The 18,936-nt window shown below is 35.6% G+C and overlaps 2 protein-coding genes across 3 annotated transcripts in view; one reads left to right on the top strand and one right to left on the bottom strand.

The window, feature by feature from the left end:
- The window catches only part of LOC127639262 (scm-like with four MBT domains protein 2), a 60,056-nt gene extending 57,070 nt beyond the window's left edge, over positions 1 to 2,986 (bottom strand). For both annotated transcript variants that reach the window (XM_052121179.1, XM_052121180.1), the window contains exon 1: positions 2,888 to 2,986. The gene's annotated coding sequence lies outside the window, so the exon portion shown is untranslated. The remainder of the gene's footprint in view (positions 1 to 2,887) is intronic.
- A 5,880-nt stretch (positions 2,987 to 8,866) lies between these two features.
- LOC127638710 (store-operated calcium entry regulator STIMATE-like) overlaps positions 8,867 to 18,936 on the top strand; it is a 37,222-nt gene continuing 27,152 nt past the window's right edge. The window contains exons 1-4 of the mRNA XM_052120355.1: positions 8,867 to 9,248; positions 17,030 to 17,078; positions 17,166 to 17,261; positions 17,335 to 17,456. Coding sequence (XP_051976315.1) covers positions 9,098 to 9,248; positions 17,030 to 17,078; positions 17,166 to 17,261; positions 17,335 to 17,456 — 418 coding nt within the window. The 5' untranslated portion in view covers positions 8,867 to 9,097. The remainder of the gene's footprint in view (positions 9,249 to 17,029; positions 17,079 to 17,165; positions 17,262 to 17,334; positions 17,457 to 18,936) is intronic.

The raw sequence follows: 18,936 nt of genomic DNA, 5'->3' as shown, positions 1-18,936 counted from the left end.
ACAACTTTTTGTATGAGTTGACATTCAAGATCCATTCATGCCATGGTACTACTCCAGTTAACTAGCACACATACATCTCCGAGATGTCTGTTTTAGATCTTTTCATCTGGAAAGCGTCACAATCTAATTAACATATTCTAAACATCTTAAAAAGATCAGGTTTACAAACTTTCTAAATCATAAACCTCTCAAAGACATCTGATGAATGTCTTATAAACATCCGAGACATACCTATTGTCAAACTTCAACAATAGACGTATTGCAGATGAGCAAACAATGGAAAAAAAAAAATTCCGGATGTAAACACACAACTCAAATACACATATGGGTGATGCAAGGTCCACTGCAAGGTGCGCAGTGGACCCCCCCCACAAAAGGCACTACTGTACACTGTAAAAAATGTCGGTAATTTTTACGTAAAAATGTGTTAATATACTTTAAAAGACATTACACATTTTATTGTAAAAATGACATTTTTTAGGTGTAAAAAGTATGATTTTAGCCATAATGGTAAAAATTTACATTATGTTTAACAAGAGGGTACATGTACTTTTTACAGTAAATTATTGTAAAAATTGCAATAAAAAAATCAATAATCTGGCGTTCCCAGAATTCCCTGCGTGACCCATCACATTTCATTCTATTTTATGGGAATAGTTATGTTTCTTCTTATTTTTAATATCAGTTATATACATTGGGTTGTTCTGTGTTATATTTAATGTGCTTAAGTTCATGTTTAATTTCACATGTGTTACTCTGATGGTGTTTAGTGTTTGTGTGAGTGACACTGAGCACTGTCTCTATATGTTTATTGGTCATCGCTCCAGGAAGAGCCACTATAGGTGAATTTCAAGTCATCGTGTGCCCTTCTGTAATTTTTTACAGTGATTAACAATAACTTATAAAGTAAAAAGTAGATTTTTCCAGTTTTAAAAGGATGATATCAAGTTTGTTTACTGTAGGCCTAAATTTAACAGGATTGTTTTTTTTTTACAGTGTTTTTAAACTGTAAAACTGTTTTTCTTTTTACAATGTACACTACAGCAGATAACTATTTTTTTCTTATAAGTCATCACGCTGTCTAGAATTACAATTGGAGGCCATCGATGCTTGTTTTCACGCTCACATTGTGACATCCTCAATGAAATGACGTCACAATGGTCTAAATGTAAATTGCATTAAACAATCCCAAAGAACAGAACAAGCGGCTGTCACCCGATCTCTGCGACCCGGTGGGTAAACTATCCGATTACTCTGCGACATATCTCATAACATCCCTCACACTCCACATCAACGAGTTTGTATGTGTAAACAATGATGGTTTAAATATGGATTACCAGTCCTTTACATGTTGCGTAAGCACCGGTCAGGCGTTGTCGTATGATGTTTCGGCCTTGTTCTTGAGCGATTACATTTTCCCTCAGTGAAATGCAACCTTTATCATCGCACCTATAATCAAGATCTGTCGAGGCGAACACGCACGTAACACTTGCGCAATCGAACATTTGATACGCGTTAATTCCATTTATGGCCGTGCTGTGGATAAATGATAGGCTATTATCTCCATGTTGCACACCAGATTTATTAAATAAATGTATCTTAAAATAGGCCTATATCTGCATATTATAGTCTAAATAAGCCTAGCCGACCAAGACCTGCACAAATATAAAGGTCAGACAGAGAATTAAAAAATCTATAATTTAATCTCATCCTCAAACCCGTGACTCCATTTCCCCTTAATTACTGCCATGGATGTACTGTAATCCACACGTATGAATCCGCAGATTAAACCCCGTGGATTTAAAAGGATATCCACTAATATAAAAGCTAATCAAATAAATGTTCGTCTTTTCCCCCATAAAATTAACTTTTCACATTCTAATGGATCAGAATCAGTTTGATATTTAAAAACGAGTAATTAATTATGCTTTAATGCCCTCTCTGGAAGCTGTTAACATCTAGACAACGTTACAGGAACGTTTCGATTAATTTTACAAATCAATATGAGATCGGCAAAATATTTTGGCCCTGTTAACCCTCACTCATACACAGCCAGTAATACAGGACATATAGTTTGAACATGTGTGTGTGTGTGTGTGTGTGTGTGTGTGTGTGTCCCCGCAGATACACTCCTGTACTTTACACACTCTAAAAGTATTGCAGCGGAAAAAAACTCCACCGACGTCGCTAAACGACAACGATTAATTTAATTCACTAAAGCACGCCCAGGTGCAGCGAAAGAAACGAAAACCGGACGCGTAACCAACGCGGTTTTATTTTTTCCTTCTTCAAAGATTTTGCATGGCAGTTTTAACACACCTTACCCCGCCATGTTGAGAGCGGGTTTGACACGTGAAGATCGGGGATTTGCGATTATTCTCAGCGCACCTGAATCGCGTATACCGACCAGCGCGCGACGGTCAACAACAATTACAGAAACACCGTCCGACGATGTGAAATTAAGTGTTGGTATTTACGCGTAAACATTTCGTCATTTGAAATCGAAAGGAGGTCAAATGGCAGTTCAAAATAAACTCAGTCGCTTTGAGGAAGAACACGAAACGAAAATATCGCTGGTTACATAAACGTTATTTTTCCGCGACATTTCCAGCGCGCGAAAATATATTTTATCAGCAGAATCGAAAGTGCCATCGCTCGACAATCGCGTTATTTATAAAGAAGGTGGATGCATTTGTCGGACCATTTTTTTTAAACTCCTCCTCGGAGGTTTGTGTAGCCTATATGTCCGACTGTTACAAACAACCACCAAATGTTTTTATTAAGGAAAAAGCGTCCATATGCGGAAATTCGCTTGGCAAAGCGCGAGCCCATGTAGAGCACGATCGTCATTACTGAATGAAGTTCAAGCTGGGAATGTAGTTTTTACCTTATGCGAGTTTTTCCGTCTATCTGAATTGAGTGATCCGGTGTTCTGGCTGAAGCAGGAACGGTGCGTGTATGCGTGTGTGTCAGCTGAATACTCAAGTCCAATATGGCATCATCTCTCGTCTGCGCATGTCTCAACATCTATATTATTTTCAAACCGACTCCTTCATTGACCTTTACAGTTGCAAAATTTGTTCAGCCCATTATAAATAGAAATGGACCCGAGCCTCCGCCTCCTTGGTGTGGGGAAACTCACTGGCTTTGTCTCAAACCGTAGTGAGCTGTCTAAATGGACAGCATCTCGTGGCGTTAATGGGCGCGTGCTGCACTTTCGGGCGTCGTATTGGCGCGTGCAGCGTATTTGGGCGTCTTGGACACTTCGATATTGTTTCGGCACGAGTCCAAGATGCTGACGAAATGCTGTTTTTGTAGGTGGCTCACTAGGTTTTGAGAAACAGTCTGGGTAAACGACAGTGGAGTGCTTTTGCAATCTCACTTATCCTGATCATCAGTTTGATTATTTCTTCACATTTACTCAGTAATAATCTGACAGTTTTACATTTGGACTGGGCTTTTTCTTCTGTATTTATTTACTTAATGCAAAGTTGCATTTTTTCTCCATGTTATATTGAAGAAAAAAAAACATATAAACAATATCCTGTTGTTTCTCTTGTGACATTTAACTTTTCTAATGCGCTTCTGCCTTTAATTTATTTCTTAAAAACCTGTTCGAGATTGTTGTTCCTGGTAAACAGGGACAAAGTAAATGTACATAATATCTCACAAATACATTTAAAGAGTAATGTAGACAAATAGAGATGGAGTTGCTGAAGAAAAAGTTTAAAGATCTAAACAATAAAATTAGTCTCAATGCTTTTTAGAAATTACCCTACAGTAATAGACGATTGCTTTCATCTCGTCCTCGATATAACGTTGCCATCCAGTGGTAACGATATTTATAACTGCACATTTTCAGTTAAATGTGAAGGAGGCTACTCTTGAGCAAAAAAAAACAATAATTACATTTGGGCACCATAATGAGGCATCAGGACTGGGGGAGAGGGAGGCAGTTAGTTTATCAGGCAGCTTAATCAACACTTAAAGCTCTCTCTCTCTCCCTCTCTATCTCTCTCAATTCAATTCAATAGTGCTTTATTGGCATGAAAGTTTCAACAATGTTGCCAAAGCATCATATAGAATAAATAAAATAAAAGCAAAATACATTTTGACCAAGATAACTTGGACAGTATAATATAATTTGTACTAATATATAAATAACAACAATATATAAATTACCATTATTATTTATTTTACCATATTATATCACATTGTGTGTGTGTGTGTGTGTGTGTGTGTGTGTGTGTGTGTGTGTGTGTGTGTGTGTGTGTGTGTGTGTGTGTGAGCGTGTATTTATCACTTTGTGGGTACCAAATGTCCCCATAAGGATAGTAAAACCCGATATTTTTGACCTTGTGGGGACATTTTGTCGGTCCCCATGAGGAAAACAGCTTATAAATCATCCTAAATTATGTTTTTTGAAAATGTAAAAATGCAGAATGTTTTCTGTGAGGGTTAGGTTTAGGGGTAGGGTTAGGTTTAGGGGATAGAATATAAAGTTTGTACAGTATAAAAACCATTATGTCTATGGAAAGTCCCCATAAAACATGGAAACACAACGTGTGTGTGTGTGTGTGTGTGTGTGTGTGTGTGTGTGTGTGTGTGTGTGTGTGTGTGAGTGTGTGTGTGTGTTGGTTTGTCCAGATCTTTCACTGTCCCTCAGGTTGTGGCATGTTGATACATATTGGGCAGCAAGATGTGCCCTGTCTCCTTCTGCTAGGAGTATTTCTCTCTCTCTCTCTCTTTCTCTCTCACACACACACAGACGCACACTCTCTCTCTCACACACACACACACACACACTCTCTCTCTCTCTCTCTCTCTCTCTCTCTCACACACACACACACACACACTTTCTCTCTCTATCTCTCTCGCAGCAAAAAATAAATAAATAAATAAATAAATAAATAAATATATAATGACCTCGTCTAATAAGCACTTGCTTTCTCTTAGTGATGTTACTGTAACAGATGGTTCATGCCTTGAGCTTAATCTACACAAGGAGACTGTAACAAGCACATCCAGGGACAGATTACCACTGCTGGAGCAGCGACCTTATGAGTGGAGATAGACAATCTGGGTCAATACTTTACCCTCCCCACTCTGTGTTATAGTACTGCATGTTTTGCCCAGGAAAATTTGCTCTGGAACTAGTATTTTATTAACATACTTTGTTCAACTGATTAACCGGAATGTGAAAATGTGCATATAATGTTCCAGAATGTTAACACAGCAAACTGTCTGCACAAAACAGATGCCACAGAACAAATAAATTGGTAACTAGACTACTGACCGTGTACTAATCACAGAGTTATTATAAACTACAGATGTAAAATTGCTTTAGGGAGTTTAATTGAATTTACAGACATTCTAAGCAGTTTTGTCTCATGAAAATCTATAATGCATTTTTCATGTCTAGTCTAACAAACTGCACTGCATCATGTATTTTAAGTAAATTCAACTTATGGTCATTTTATGTCAGTATAACTAGAGAACTTTGTGTTAGATATACATTATACAAATGTTTCAGTTCATTCAACTTTATTTACTCAAAAAGATATGTCACACAAATAACATCTGACTAAAAAGTAATTAGTTACTTTTCAAGTTCCACTTACTGACTTACAATTTTGGTAATTCTACATACATTACTGGGTTACGCATATTACTAAAATAATAATATTTATGTAGAATACATTTCAAATATGAATTATATTAATATGTACGTCTGTTTGCGTTTCTGTTACAGCTGAATGGTGGAAGAAATATAGACATTATGACTCAAAATTGGAGTGGTGTAGTTGGCTAAACCACATAACTGGTAATCAGAAGGTTGCTGGTTCGATCCTCACAGTCACCACCATTGTATTTGAGCAAGGCACTCAACACCAGGTTGCTTTGGGGGGATTGTCCCTGTAATAAGGGCTCTGTATGTCGCTTTGGATAAAAGCGTCTGCCAAATGCATAAATGTAAATGTAAAATTAGAATCTTTGCCCCCACATTTTGAACACTGTATCGTAAATTTTCAGTTGATCGATTTCACTTTTGTCTATTTTGTAGCAAGGTACATTAAATACATTTGATATATTTTGAGCGTTTGATTGATATTTTCAGTCTTGATTTCAGCCGTAACAATAATCTCAGCCAAATGCTTTGTGTAGTTTCTGATCAGACCTGCAGCAGCCCATTGCTCTTTACAAAACTGTTTCATTTCTCTGGAGTCACTGTCACTCTTGCATTCTACCATGACGATTTTGTTCTGTTCGGGGCACTCAGTGGTTCTTTCATATTCTGGATCGTTTTCACATTCATGACCCAAAGTCTTTAGAGTAATACATCAGTGATGCTGAGACAATAAACCAGTCCCGCCCCATTACACTTCCTTCACTACACGTCACGGTTGGGTTGAGTTTTTTGTGTTGGTATGCTGTGTTTTGTTCTCTCCAACAAAACACTGGTTTTGGTCTCTGCTGTTTGCTTGAGATGGGCAGAAATGTTTTGTGAGAGCATTGATTTTCCATGAACACAAATCAGTGATTTGTGAATGGTTTTATCAACAAAAAAGGGTTTTTTATAAAGTGCTAGAGACACCAGCATATCCTATCATTACATATTGTGTTGTATGATAGTAGTTTGCACAGTTGTTATCTCTGCATGATCTTTACATGGATATTCAGATAAGTGGTCAACAAATACTGTATGTTTTTTGTTTTTAATTGCCAGTTCAAAAATCCTACATTTGTGATTACAACCTTGCAAAGTACCATTGTTACTAACACTAAGTTTAGCCTAAGCTAACCCTATCCCACAATCACTCTTTCAAAACATGTTTTGTGTCTACTGACTGGGTTGATGGTTAGTGCAAAAATGGCTAGCAACAGCAAACCAGCAAATTTCACAGTCAATATTTTTGTGCTTTGAGCCAAAGAGTGCTGTTGTACCATCACCTTTATCATATATTGTATTGTACCATATCATATTATATCAAATATGTGATTTAGCTGTAGCAGCCGCACAGTTGCACAGTGTGTTATTGCTTTTATACAACAATTTAACAAACAAGTTAATAATGAATGAACTTACATTTCAGACAAAACTTAGCTAGCTAATTTGTGCATTTCTCCTCTGCCAGCAAAAATAGTTCCAAAAGAAGCCAAATAATCAAGCATAGCTCTCTCTGCTTAGCACGAAAACTCTGGGTTTGAACTAGCAATATTTTGTTAACAAATTGTGTTTTTGAATAAATAGTTCACTTCCATTATTTCGGTTGTGAATGATTCTGTTTTTAATGATTCACTTGAGTCAATGCTTGAATGACTCATTCATAACGTTAACGAGACTCATTTGTCGCCACTTACTGGTGTATACGTATATGCAATCTCCAGAAACGGCAACTGAATGAATCAGTGAATGATGTCAAAATGAAAGTGAAATGAATTATGCCCACCATTATTTGGAATGCAATGGACACGAAGAAGCAGAATGACACAAAAAGTAAAGCATTCCAGTCATTTGGACAAATCAGTAGGCAGTAATCATGAAATATTTGAAGACTGGAACTATGCTGAAAACCCTAATAAGTTGACTCTACTCAATTGAATGAGTAAACTCGTTCCCTCAGCTGAATTGAGTAATGGCATCTCCAAAACTTGAAGTTCACTTAACTCTGTGTTCATGTAGTATTAACTTAACCACATGATTGTGCTAGAGAAACACTCATGCAAAAACATCAATAACACTGGCGTGCACGGAAGGGACACTTGTGCAATCGCAAATCTTAAGTCTATACATTTTTAAGACAAATACGTTAAAAGAACAAAGATATTTGATTTCTCATCCCAAAATTTGGCATTTCAAGTACTGTTTAATTTAGACAGCTTGATCTTTCCACTAACAGCAACATTTAGGGTTTACAAAGTAAGTGTTGTATAATGTAGCCCACATCCACACTAATCTGTTTCCAGTTTCCTAATGTCATAGTTTTCCAAAATGTGGAATGGAGTAATGGACAGAGTTTTCAAATGGCCCCATTTTCGTGAGAGGAACATGTTGCTGTAGTGTGGATAAAAGGCATATAAACTTAACAAAATTCTAACAAAAACACATCAATGTGAATGTGGCCCTAATGTCAATAAATGCAACATCAGAGCCGTTTCTGAGCACATGGGGGCCCTAAGCAAACTTGGAGGCCCCTGCCCCTGACTTTTTTTCCACTCACGATTTGTAGGTGGACGTTAGGATGACAAAAAAAAAAAAACCTTTGAGCATGCACATGCCTGTAACCCTGACTGTAGATACAAATCTCTCCTTGCAGTTACATTCTCCCTTCCCACTGAGGCCACAAGGGGGCCCCCTATAACTTATTGAGCCGCCATAACAGCTGCCTGAGTCTTACTCCCAGCTTTTAGTATATTTAAAAGTAATAAATAAATAAAAACAAAAAACTGCCTTGCTTTGAGGGGGTCCCCTGGTGGCTCGGGGGTCTTAAGTGGCCGCTTATGGTTCAAAATGGCCTTGAGCAACAAACAGGTAGGTTTATCTCTTTAACGCATATAAATACAATGGTGATGTATGGGTCATGCACACTGAGTCATATTGTGATGGAAAGCAAACATTTTACATTTCAATTGTATTATTTTAAAATCGTTCTGTTTAAAGTAAAGTTCAATACCCTGTTCATTATAACAGAAGTAAGTCATGAGGACACAAATGGCACTGTTCCCTGTTAATTAAGAATGGCTAGTTCTTGTAACACAATTACCAGAAATCCATCCCATTCCAAACATGTTTTCTCACACGCACATGTGATGTGTGTTAGGGGACAAAGGGCTGCAGGAGAATTCAGCTGCAGGAGGTGACGTCAGCAAGCAGTTTTCCCCCATTGTTGACTCAATATCAAGAAAGAAAGCGAGACGGGAGAGAAACGCTTTGTGTCACATCGCTCAACTTTAACGCGACTTCTCAGATAGAGCGATTTATATGTGATCTCGGTCCATCAGTCTGTTCTTCCGTCTTCTGATGGGTGAAGTTTTACGGAAAACCCGTTAAGACTGGAAGATTTCTACCCCACAAAGGACTGCTCTCATTGTAAACATGTACATGTATGGTTTATTGAAGAGTCGCAGTAATATGAGTGATATTATGAGATCGGAGTATCAGGGGTGTGTGGACGGGACTCTGATGGACGGATTCAGTGTTTTGATTCAGGCTCTGTTGGCTCTTCTCGCTTTCAGCACTTTAATGTGTAAGTTTCTTTCGCTTTTAATCGAAACCACAAATTCATCTGTGTTTTCCATTGTATCTAATCCGGATGTTTTATGAATGTGAAGCAGCACGTGCCTTGGGTTTGTTTGTTTGTTTACAGTCATCATACTGTACCCAGATTGCACACATACATCTCTGATATGCTTCTTTGAGATATTTTCATCTGGAAAGCGTCGTAATGTAATTAAGATCTCCTAAACATCTTAAAAAGATCAGATTTACATACATTAAAAATTATAAACATCTTAAATACATCTGCTGAATGTCTTATAAACATCCTAGACATACCTATTAACATATGTCTTACAGATGTCTAGCAGATGTGACTGTGTGATGTTACACTAATAGCACACACATACTTCTCCCAGAGGTCTATTTGATGTGTTTACATCTTGAAGATTATTTCAAGATTATCTGCAATACGTCTATAAGACCTTTCCTCTCAGATGTTAATAAGACATTCAACAGATGTCTTTGAGACGTTTATGATTTAGAATGTTTGTAAATCTGATCTTTTTAAGATGTTTAGCAGATGTTAATTTGATTGTGATGCTTTCCAGATGAAAATATCTAAAACAGACATCTCTGAGATTTACGTCTGCTATCTGGGTACAGCTGTTTCTCCTTGACCCACACTTCATATTCTAGAATATTTGTAATCCAATTAATTTAGATGTTACCAGATTAAATTTTTCTTATTTATTTTTTTGGGTTTCTTGGCAAAAAATGGATTTACATGAAAATGGTTGTCATAGTTTCCATATATCTGCATAATTCTAGGTCAATTATATGTTATCTTCAGGTAATAAGAACACTAAGTGTCTTTGTAGTCATGTTATAATCCATCATTCAATCTCAATGACCTTAATAGACAAGGATTATATACTCAGGAACAGCATACACCAAACTATAGGCTACATAATCTTGGGTTTATTGTATGAAACATATTTTTTGTCACTGAAATATGTTTACACCATGTTATTCTGCATATACAAGCACTATTTATATTTCAAATGAGAAGCATTAAATTGCTATTCATAGTCTGCTGTGATAGGATGAGGTTGACCAGTATCAGATGTGACTGTTGTCAACCATTAACTGTCAACTGTATTTGGGTTGTTGACATGAAATTTCAAGCAGTGTCAGACATTCTATATTTAATTAACTATTACTTAATTATTAACTAAATGTTAAAATCATTTTTTTTAATAATTACCATAAATGAGATTTTATGTGTAGAATATACATTAATTTGACACTGCAGAACTATAAGAAAATAAGCAAAATGTGTCATATATATATATATATATATATATATATATATATATATATATAGATAATGTCCATGTTTATTTGTCAACTACCCATTTCTTAATTATCATCATCAATTCAACTTTGTCACTAAATTCTGCATTTGAAACCAATATTAACTTATAAATTAACTTTTAAGAAAAGTTTAATAACTGCTTTTTAGAAGAAGAATGAGCCATCTGGATTAGATTAAACTTTATTTAAATGTGCAAGTTTTTGTGTTTGTTAGGTTCAAAATACTTGTCTTGTTCTCTTGTTGTTTATTCATTTATGAAGCATCTTTCACCTCACCTTGATGACGTATGTTATACCTGCTTAATCTTTAAAAAAGGTCCTTCATCATGCACATTTTGCTTTCCTACAAAGAGTCTATTCTTATAAGAGACAGCTTTGTTAGAGATGAGATTCCTCAGCTGGTTGATCACTTTATCACATGACAGTGCAATGTCCCTGCAGCTCATGTGATGTTCTGAACCCAAAACTCAAATGATACTTTCTGTTTCCAGCTGGGGGTCCCAGTCATGTGATCTGCCGTTCAGTCCTAAGGTCTGATTTAGATCTGCTTTATCTATAGAGGAAGTAAAAATTCATTTTTTTCCATATGGAAATTAATTACTGATAATATAAAATGATAAACCTATAAAGACAAACCTACTGTGAGCTCCGAGGTTGTTAATCGATGGTGTATTCTTCCGTTGAAGCATCAGTCCGCTTAATTTATTTAATGTTTAAAATTGTATTTAATAATGGAAATTGTTCTTAATATTACTACCCATGGTCCCACAAGAATGATCTCGCAGTAGGTTGACTTTTTTTTTGGCTGAAATTGGTCTGTACTTACCGAAATTCGAAACTCTGACCCCAGTGGCCAAAGTGATAAGTGTTGTCGCACATGGAGTGTGAACTCATTTTCTGTGTGAAATGACCACAGAGGGGCACCAAAAGCACTGTAAATGATGCAAGTCACACTCCCTACACTCTCAAATAACTATATTTGTATGTATCTGAATAATTTGCTGTAAACATAAAACATATGGTCTCAATACTTATAATCAACTTTAAATCAAAACTTTCATATCTTTTCCATTGTTTTTATTCACAATGCTTTATGGGATTGTAGTTTAGATCCTGGTACAAAATCATTAAGTGCAAAGTCTTGTACCTTCAAATACTTTTAGCTTGAAATCAAAAGAACTCAAAATCCCTATAAAATTCCTTAGAATTGTTCAAAATCCCTAAACCTACTCTTTTTCCATACAAAACTTCCACTCACCAATCCAAAGCTCTAGTGCACTGAATGACCCCCAAAAACATGGTAAATGACTTCTGACCTTTCCAGAGTTACATATTACCCTGGATCTGTGCTGTTCCTGTTGATCATTAAACATTCTGCTGAGCATGGAGAAAAATACCCTAATCATTTGTGAATGTCTGATCATTGATTTTATTATCCTGTGAATACAGAAGTAAGTGTTTGTTTACAATTTCATTAGAATTACACAGACTCATATATACAGATGGGGAAGTTTGACATTTGTACTTTATAAACACTTTCCGGCATCAGCGTATGCCTGTGTTTTTACTGTATATACTTCCTCTTTGTTATTCTGGGCTTGTTTTCGGCTGCTCTATGCTGACGTCAGCCCTGTTTGTTTCCCCACACATTCAATAATCATTCTGCTTCTGTTTGGCTGTTGATTACAAACTTACTGTTTGCATATTTGAGAACACATCGTTCGGATTATGTCTTCAGTTTGAGAGAGAGTTTCAGTTTCAAGTACACAAGTTGAATTTATAACCTTGTTGTTTGTTTTTCTGTTAAAATTATTTATTTTATACAGTCATGCATGCACACAATACTTTTTGTTTTCATTATGAACAGTATATATTTTTAGTTTTATAGTTTAACACCTAACAAACTTATTTTTCTGTATTGATTGCATGAAAATGTGATTATCTTTCTTGATAGTTGTAATATCATATTACAGTGTCTAAATAACCTTTGGGGCCACTCTGTATGTTAATTTTATATTTGTTATTTTTACAGTATTTATAAGTATATAGATTGATAGAAATAGATAAATAAGTAGATTTATACAGTTAAGTAATATTTATTTATAATATTAGTATTTTACAAATACAAATAATATATTATTATTTATATGTAATAAAAATATAAAATATATGAAGAAAATAAATATATATATATATATATATATATATATATATATATCAGTTAGGATCACTACTTTATTTTAAGAAAGTGAAACATCAGAATAATAGTAGAGAGAAAGATTTATTTCATCTTTTATTTCTTTCATCACATTCCCAGTGGTTCAGAAGTTTACATACACTTTGTTAGTATTTGCTATATTGCCTTTAAATTGTTTAACTTGGGTTAAATACTTCTACAAGCTTCTCAAAATAAGTTGCTGGAATTTTGTCCAATTCCTCCAGACAGAACTGGTATAACTGATTGAGGTTTGTAGGCCTACTTGCTTGCACACGGTTTTTCAGTTCTGCCCACACATTTTCTATCGGATTGAGGTCAGGACTTTGTGATGGCCACTCCAATACCTCGACTTACGCCATTTTCCCACAACTTTGGAGGTATGCTCGGGGTCATTGTCCTTTTGGAAGACCCATTTGTGACCAAGCTTTAACTTCCTGGCTGATATCTTGAGATGTTGCTTCAATATATCAACATAATTTTCCTTCCTCATGATGCCATCTATTTTGTGAAGTGCACTAGTCCCTCCTGCAGCAAAGCACCCCCACAACATGATGCTGCCACACCATGCTTCACGGTTGGGATTGTGTTCTTCGGCTTGCGTGCCTCACCCTTTTTCCTCCAAACATAACGATGGTCATAATGGCCAAAATGTAAAATGTTTGTTTCATTAGACTAGAGGAAATTTCTCCAAAAGTAAGATCTTTGTCCTCGTGTGCACTTGCAAACTGTAGTCTGGCTTTTTTATGGTAGTTTTGGTGCAGTGGCTTCTTCCTTGCTGAGCAGCCTTTCAGGTTATGTTGATATAGGACTCTTTTTACTGTGGATATAGATACTTGTCTACCCGTTTCTTCCAGCATCTTCACAAGGTCCTTTGCTGTTATTCTGGGATTGATTTGCACTTTTCACACCAAACTACATTCATCACTATGAGACAGAATGCTTCTCCTTCCTGAGTGGTATGATGGCTGCGTGGTGTCATGGCATTTTTAAATTGCTCCCAAGGATAAACCAGACTTGTGGAGGTACACAATTGAGGTCTTAGCTGATTTCTTTCGATTTTTCCCATGATGACAAGCAAAGAGGCACTGAGTTTGAAGGTAGGCCTTAAAATACATCCACAGGTACACCTCCAGTTCAGTACACCTCCTATTAGAAGCTAATTGTCTATGGCTTGACATAATTTTCTGGAATTTTCCAAGCTGCTTAAAGGCACAGTTAACTTAATGCATGTAAACTTCTGACCCATTGGAATTGTGATATAGTCAATTAAAAGTGAAACAATCTTTCTGTAAACTATTGTTGGAAAAATGAGTGTCATGCACAAAGTAGATGTCCTAAACAACGTGCCAAAACTATAGTTTGCTAATATTAAATCTGTGGAGTGGTTAAAAAATTAGTTTTAATGACTTCAACCAAATTGTATTTAAACTTCTGACTTCAACTGTATATATATATATTATGTATGTACAGTACTGTGCAAAAGTTTGAGGCATATTATATTTAAAAATATGTAATATAGTGTATCAGTTGGAAATATATATTTTAGATTTCAACATTCCCTTTGAATAGAAAAAGAAAATGGAGCCCTACATCAGATGCTATGACCCCAACAGAGCCCGCATCTCAACATCATAGAGTCAGTCTGGGATTGAGACAGACTAAATAAATAGAAGAACTGTGGTCAGTTCTCCAAGAAGCTTGAAACATCCTATCTGCCAACAACCAAGAAAAACTGTGTCCGGGTGTATCTAGGCAAAGGTGGTCACACCGAATATTGATTTAGCTTCTTCTTTTTTTTTTTTTTTTTGTTGGTTACTGGACATTGTATGATGTTAATTTATAAATGAAAACTATTTATGTCATTATTTTTGAAGACATTCTCACAATGCAACATTTTTCACAAGTGCCTTAAACATTTGCACAGTACTGTTTATATACACTCACCTAAAGGATTATTAGTAACACCATACTAATACTGTGTTTGACCCCCTTTCGCCTTCAGAACTGCCTTAATTCTACGTGGCATTGATTCAACAAGGTGCTGAAAGCATTCTTTAGAAATGTTGGCCCATATTGATAGGATAGCATCTTGCAGTTGATGGAGATTTGTGGGATGCACATCCAGGGCACGAAGCTCCCGTTCCACCACATCCCAAAGATGCTCTATTGGGTTGAGATCTGGTGACTGTTGGGGCCATTTTAGTACAGTGAACTCATTGTCATGTTCAAGAAACCAATTTGAAATGATTCAAGCTTTGTGACATGGTGCATTATCCTGCTGGAAGTAGCCATCAGAGGATGGGTACATGGTGGCCATAAAGGGATGGACATGGTCAGAAACAATGCTCAGGTAGGCCGTGGCATTTAAACGATGCCCTATTGGCACTAAGGGGCCTAAAGTGTGCCAAGAAAACATCCCCCACACCATTACACCACCACCACCAGCCTGCACAGTGGTAACAAGGCATGATGGATCCATGTTCTCATTCTGTTTACACCAAATTCTGACTCTACCATCTGAATGTCTCAACAGAAATCGAGACTCATCAGACCAGGCAACATTTTTCCAGTCTTCAACTGTCCAATTTTGGTGAGCTCTTGCAAATTGTAGCCTCTTTTTCCTATTTGTAGTGGAGATGAGTGGTACCCGGTGGGGTCTTCTGCTGTTGTAGCCCATCCGCCTCAAGGTTGTGCGTGTTGTGGCTTCACAAATGCTTTGCTGCATACCTCGGTTGTAACGAGTGGTTATTTCAGGCAAAGTTGCTCTTCTATCAGCTTGAATCAGTCGGCCCATTCTCCTCTGACCTCTAGCATCAACAAGGCATTTTCGCCCACAGGACTGCCGCATACTGGATGTTTTTCCCTTTTCACACCATTCTTTGTAAACATTAGAAATGGTTGTGCGTGAAAATCCCAGTAACTGAGCAGATTGTGAAATACTCAGGCCGGCCTTTCTGGCACCAACAACCATGCCACGCTCAAAATTGCTTAAATCACCTTTCTTTCCCATTCTGACATTCAGTTTGGAGTTCAGGAGATTGTCTTGACCAGGACCACACCCATAAATGCATTGAATCAACTGCCATGTGATTGGTTGATTAGATAATTGCATTAATGAGAAATTGAACAGGTGTTCCTAATAATCCTTTAGGTGAGTGTGTGTATGTGTATATATATATATATATGTGTGTGTGTGTGTATGTGTGTGTGTGTGCAGGGTTGGGAGGGTTAATTTTGAAATGTATTCCACTACAGATTACAGAATGCATACTGTAAAATTTAATTTGTATCATATTCCATTAGATTACTCGTAGATATTTACAGGAAAACAATAAAAATATATTATCAAGAATATGATTTTTGTCCTAATATCAAAGATCTTACTAGAAAAAATAAATTATGATCCAACGTGAATTTTCTAGATAAATAAATATGATCATGTCTGGTAACATGTGCATGTAGAATGGCTATAAATAGCATTTTAGCTTAGTGTAAAGCTAACAATTTACACAAGCTTTATTTCTATTTCATCTGCTCCAAACTTACTCCAAACTTATTCTCTGTCTGCTCGTATGAATGTAACACATCATAAGAAAGTGTTTCACTGATGTTCAAATGCACTTTGGATCATTTATATGTAGAAATGTTTTCCATCTGAAATGAACTAAATATTAAATGAAAATAAAATACAAAGTAATCTCTTCAGTAATCAAAATACTTTTTGAATGTAACTGTATTCTAAATACAAATTATTTATTTTGTAATTGTAGTGGAATACAGTTACTTATATTTTGTATTTTAAATATGTAATCCCGTTATGTATTTAGTTACTCCCCAACCCTGTGTGTGTGTGTGTGTGCGTGTGCGTGAGTTTTGTTTTTGTTGCTTTTGTGCTTTTCAACTGACCCTTTTCATTATTATCATGATTTATTGATATGTTTGTGTGATGTGTATGTTTTTAATAAAAAATGTAAAAAATACAGTAATTACATAATTTACTAAAAAATATGATATACACATTTCAGTTTCATAACAAAATTACATAAATTAAAATGAGTTATCCTTATTAAAATAAAATAATAAAAACACTTATTTAATTTAGTTAAACTTTAAAAGTATTGTAAATATATTAGTGTAATAAGTGTTATTATGACACATTTTATGAATGCCGCCAATATTGTACTGTAAGTGATACATGTGTATATGTGTCTTGACAGTGAAAAGATATCGTGAGCCTGTCGGAATCAGAAGACCTTGGAGAATCTGGTACTTTAGTAAATGTTAGAAAAGTATGAAGGTTAAGCAGAATAACAGCATTAAAAGAGAAAAATCAATCTTTCTTTCTGTCTGCAGGTTCTTTGATACATCTAAGCAGGCCATTGGTGCTCTCTTCATGCATTTTGCCAACATCTTCCTCTCCACGCTCACCAATGAAGATCCCTGCTCTCTGTGAGTCAACCATCAACTGTTGTCAAGCTTTATCCTGACATAAAAATAACTAACTGATTCTCATCTTTCTCAGGTATCTGTTGAACTTCCTGTTGGATGCCACACTGGGAATGCTGGTGATCTGGGTGGGGGTGAAGGTTGTTTCTAAGATAGTGGAGCACAAACAAGTAACACTGCTGATGTTTGGAGAATACGGTGAGTAAAATGGATAAGGAAACGTACCAAGGGTTTGAACAGCAGGGGAAATTATCTTTTTGGGATGAAAACTTTGTGTGTGTGTGTGTGTGTTTGTGTCATTTATTTTACACTACTTCATTTTCCTCTAGTTTTAGTTTATTTATTTTTTTATACTTTAGTACTAGATCTTTTTCGATTTAACATGTTAATATAGTGCGATTAATGAAATAAATATTTTTGTTAAAAAGTAAATTGCATATTAAAAGTATGTATTTTCTTACCGTCAGAGCAATTCAAGCTTTAAGTAAATGTAACTTTGTGTTTTTACAAGCGGTGTCAGCAGGGGGCAGTCAGTGCGCTTCAACAGACCTAACATTCAGCGCAGCCACACAAGAGCCGTTCACACAGGATGCGTTCTTGACAGCTGAACAAAGCACAACACAATGGAAGGGTCTCAAGATACGATTTATAATGTTTGAACTACGTTTAATTTGACACAGCATCCTAAAAACACGCGTTAATGGTGCTAAAACTAGCGAGACACTTCAGAAGCGTCTAACTTAAACAAATGTACAAAGACCAACAATGAAAAATAGTGCAGGAACAAGAACTCACCGACAAACTCAGTTGTAAATTGGAGCGTTTCGACTGTTGACCAGTGATTTAAAGGCTACTGTATGCATATATATATATATATATACATAGAATATAGACTTCTAAAGACACTTTTTGTATTGTATAATTAGTGCTTCACAATAATGCATATTTCTATCTGAAAATATGAATTAAGTGTATGGTATATGTATTTATATTTATTTAAATGAATGAGAATTTTATATTTAATTATATTTATTTATCAGCATTTATTAATTGTGTTTAAATATATTAAAGTTTTGTTTTTTTTTTTTTTATCTACAGACCTATTTAATACTTAAAAATTATTTATACTTTAATTTTCTATTATATTATGTGTGGCCAGGATTTGAAAGGGCATTGATTTGTATTACCACCAGAGGGCGCTATGTGTTCTATTTTTTTAAGAAGGGTAGTTTCACACTTGATTCCATTATGGAGCCAGAATGATATCAAAAAGAATATATTTACAAAATACAATTCCTAAATGCACAGCACAATTCACATTCACAAAATCCCATTAATAAATTCAATATACAATTCATAAATGTACAAGTGAGGGCACAAATATTTCCCCAACTGCCCACACTTCTCACTTAAATCAATTCAAAAACATTTTTACCAGTACGTATCTATCAAGATCTTGAATTCATTTGCATCAGAACATTTGTGAATGTTGTTACATTTATTTATGGATCGTTGAATCTGCATTTGCAAATCGTCACGCGTGTGTGGATCGCTTTGGATTATTATTAGTAAAATGTAATTTTTTTTTCTAAGTTACAGTTTGTGTATTTACATTTATGAATATCAAATTTGCCAATTAACAAAAGTACATTTATGCAGCAACTAGCATTGTCTGTAT

The sequence above is a fragment of the Xyrauchen texanus genome, chromosome 47, assembly GCF_025860055.1.
Source record: "Xyrauchen texanus isolate HMW12.3.18 chromosome 47, RBS_HiC_50CHRs, whole genome shotgun sequence".
NCBI classification, from domain to species: domain Eukaryota; kingdom Metazoa; phylum Chordata; class Actinopteri; order Cypriniformes; family Catostomidae; genus Xyrauchen; species Xyrauchen texanus.
This window is presented reverse-complemented; position numbering and strand designations above follow the sequence as displayed.